At 33.6% G+C, this 3,546-nt stretch overlaps 1 protein-coding gene across 1 annotated transcript; it reads left to right on the forward strand.

Moving 5' to 3' along the window:
* Positions 1 to 2,141: 2,141 nt before the first annotated feature.
* Positions 2,142 to 3,074, forward strand: LOC114082336 (olfactory receptor 4C11-like). The gene has a single exon (XM_071617082.1). The coding sequence runs from the start codon at positions 2,142 to 2,144 to the stop codon at positions 3,072 to 3,074; it is 933 nt and encodes a 310-aa protein (XP_071473183.1).
* The last annotated feature ends 472 nt before the right edge of the window (positions 3,075 to 3,546 follow it).

Genomic DNA, 3,546 nt, shown 5'->3' on the forward strand with positions numbered 1-3,546 from the left:
ATATTTGGAACACATTATATGGGTTTAATATTTTAAAATCTTGGAGTTTCATCGTATGCTGTCTTTGCCTGTGGTACAACTATAGAAATAACTTTTTAGTGAATGTGCCTTATAAGAAAATCTTTCTGATGTTGAAAAAGTCGACCTCCTTCCAAAGCACTGCTCTAGATTTTGTAAATTTTAATTTAGAATATATTTTAAAGGCCCATAAGTGTATGTGTGTACATGTGTGTATAATTTTTTAATGTTTGCATAAAAGTACCATTCCTGATACATTCAATCTCACAGAAGCTGATATGGGAACTAAATTGTTACCTATCTTTCACCTCCAGGGAAAGGGCTATTAGGAAGCTCTTTGTGACCATGAGTGGCTATATAAGTCTATAAGAAATATATTTTAGTATTTATTATAAATACTATTATTTATGAATGTAGAAAATTACCCCCTAAGAGATTGTGCCCATTTAAATATCTACCAAGAATATTTAGAGATAACTGTTCTCCATATCTTTGTCATTAACTATTTATTAAAAGATATTTATCCTAAAAATCACAGTTTAAGTTAGAGAACTGAAAAGATATTTCTTTGGAATTTTAATCTGAATATACTTGTCAATAAAAAATAAGCTTCCTTATTATTCTTTCTAATAAGAAAAAGGGTGTCTTTTAAAATTGGCACTTTGTCAATTCTGTATGTGTTCTTTTTTTTTTTAAGTTGACCTGTGAAATCCACTTAAATTTGAAGCAAATATGCTTTCTTAAGTTGAGATTTTTATGCATATTTTATTCACTTCATAATTAACTTTTGCTTTTGACTGTGCCATTATTTGGAGAACATATGTGACAAGGTTCATAGAAAAATTTATCCTCTATTTTGTATAGTCAAAACAAATGAATGACCATTTTATTTCTATATTTTCTCCCTTGAAGTCAGGAAATGGAATACCTGATAATATGAGTTGTAGTTCTTTTGAAAGTTTCAGCTATAACTTGGAGCATTTACTGCTAACATTTTTAACAATCCTTAGTCATGAACCTGAAATTTGGAAAAATACTCTGATTGATGTATGTTTTTCTCTTTTTCCTTTATTTTAATGTGTCTCCTAGAGTCCAAGAAAACCTATTCAAATATTCAGAAACATAAAAAATAAAAGAAGAACTTAAGTTTACATAATATAATGTTATAAAAATAGATATTTTAATGATAGATGCTGGATTCGGACATAAGAAAGACTAGATGTTTTAAGAGGTAAAGTAAAAAGAGATCAACTTAGTTAAACAAAAGATTAAACTAACTCTTGTTGGACTGGATCAACTGTCTTGTTCATTCACAAAATTTTGCTTAATGTTTCTATTATTTTCCCTTCTCTTTTCTCCTATTCTCTCCTCTTCTCTTCATGAAGGCAATCTCAAATGTTTAGAAAGTTATTTATTAATGTTCAGAATATTTTAAAAATAAATATATTAAACTGCATTAACAGGTTCAAGAAGGTTGAAAACATCCTGAGGTAAATTCATTATCTCTCTCTGTTTCTCTCTCTTTCCTTCTCTCTCACTCATTGAATGTGTATGTGTTTGTGTGAAAGAGGCTATCTCAAACGTTTAAACAATCATTACTGAAATGTTCAAAATGCTTATTCTGTAACTACATTTTAATAGAAGTACCAGCTTCAAATTATGTGAATGTCTATTGAGATAAATCAAGCTTAAGTGTTCTTCAGGTTTTCAGTGCATCAACCTGCTGTTGATAGCTCCTTCCTGAGGACTGATGGAACACATTCAGTTTGGAAAGCTATCTACTCACACCAAGTACCCTAAAGTAATGTGTAATTTGCTTGATGAAGCATTTTCATTTTTATTACATTTTTTAAGTCTTATTTAATCATTGTCATATCCAATCTGGTAAATGCAATAAAATAGTTTCTAGAAAATTCATGTTATCCAGAAAAAAAAAAATACCCAGAATGAAAAGTGATTGGAACCTATTGGGGGTTCTCACTGAAAGCCCCTCTTGTAAAGTTGTAGTTTTGTGACAAAGAATATGTGTTCAACTTCAAATTTAGTATTTATTTTATATTTTTTTTTCTTTTCTTCTTTGCAGATTGTTTCCAACCTGTGATATCCCCACACCAAATGAAACCATGTGGCAAAATAGTAATGTAACTGAGTTCATATTGCTAGGTTTAACCCAGGATCCTTTGAGGCAGAAAATGGTGTTTTTCATCTTCTTAATTTTCTATGTTGGAACTGTAGTGGGGAATACGCTTGTTACTGTTACCATCGAATCCAGCAGGACACTTGAAAGCCCCATGTATTATTTCTTATTTAATCTGTACTTTGCTAATTCCTGCTTTTCTACTTCCACAGCCCCTAAACTCATTGTGGATGCTCTCTCTGCAAAAAAAGTCATATCCTACAATGAGTGCATGACACAAATCTTTGCACTGCATTTATTTGGCTGCATGGAGATCTTTGTCCTCATCCTCATGGCCGCTGATTGCTATGTGGCCATCTGTAAGCCTTTGCATTACCCAAGGATCATGGGGAGGCAGGTCTGTCTCATCTTGATTGTCTTTGCCTGGATAGGGTCCTTTATGCATTCCATTGCTCAGATTATCCTGGCCTTGAGATTGCCCTTCTGTGGACCCAACTTGATTGACAATTACTGCTGTGAACTGCAGCCCTTGTTTAAAATCGCCTGCATGGACACTTATTTGTCGAATCTGCTGTTGGTGACTAACAGTGGGGCAATTTGCTTAGTTAGTTTAACAATTTTGACCATCTCATACATTGTCATCTTGCATTCATTGAGAAACCACAGTGCAGAAGGGAGGAAAAAAGCGCTGTCCACTTGCACATCTCACATCATTGTTGTTGTCTTGTTTTTTGGTCCCTGTATATTCATATATACACGCCCCCCAACCACGTTCCCCATGGACAAGATGGTGACAGTATTTTATACCATTGGTACACCCTTCCTCAACCCACTCATCTACACACTGAGGAATGCAGAGGTGAAAAACGCCATGAGAAATCTGTGGCAGGTTAAAACTACATCAGAAATCAGGGGATGAGTTGAGAGTCCAATCTAATACTCATACACTTATGATATGACTGAACCTCTACAAATATTAAATGTGATAATTTGTGATAATTGTGAGAGCAATATGTACTTATAAGTTTGTGGGTTCTGAATATTTTATAGATGATAAGCAGTATGAATTCCATGGTATCTTTTTTTTTTAAGGAGCTGTTGTGAAATTTAAGTCAGGTAGTTATAGAAAATATTGTGTCTCAACAGGTTATCATCCTTTCCAGCCACTATGGTTCTATGGTCTGGCTACTTCTATACATTCTAAATTCATGTGCCTGCTTTCTTAGAGTTTTCTGTGTTTTGACCTCCGACTGTTAATGTCCCTGACATCTTTACTCCGACTCTTTCTTTCCCTGAGATTCCATTCTGGTACTTGTGAACATGACCTACAAGTCCGTCAATCTTCACTATGATCTGATGAGAAAACATTTATACCATCAGAGCAGCTGAAA

Source organism: Marmota flaviventris, chromosome 9, assembly GCF_047511675.1.
Source record: "Marmota flaviventris isolate mMarFla1 chromosome 9, mMarFla1.hap1, whole genome shotgun sequence".
NCBI classification, from domain to species: Eukaryota; Metazoa; Chordata; class Mammalia; order Rodentia; family Sciuridae; genus Marmota; species Marmota flaviventris.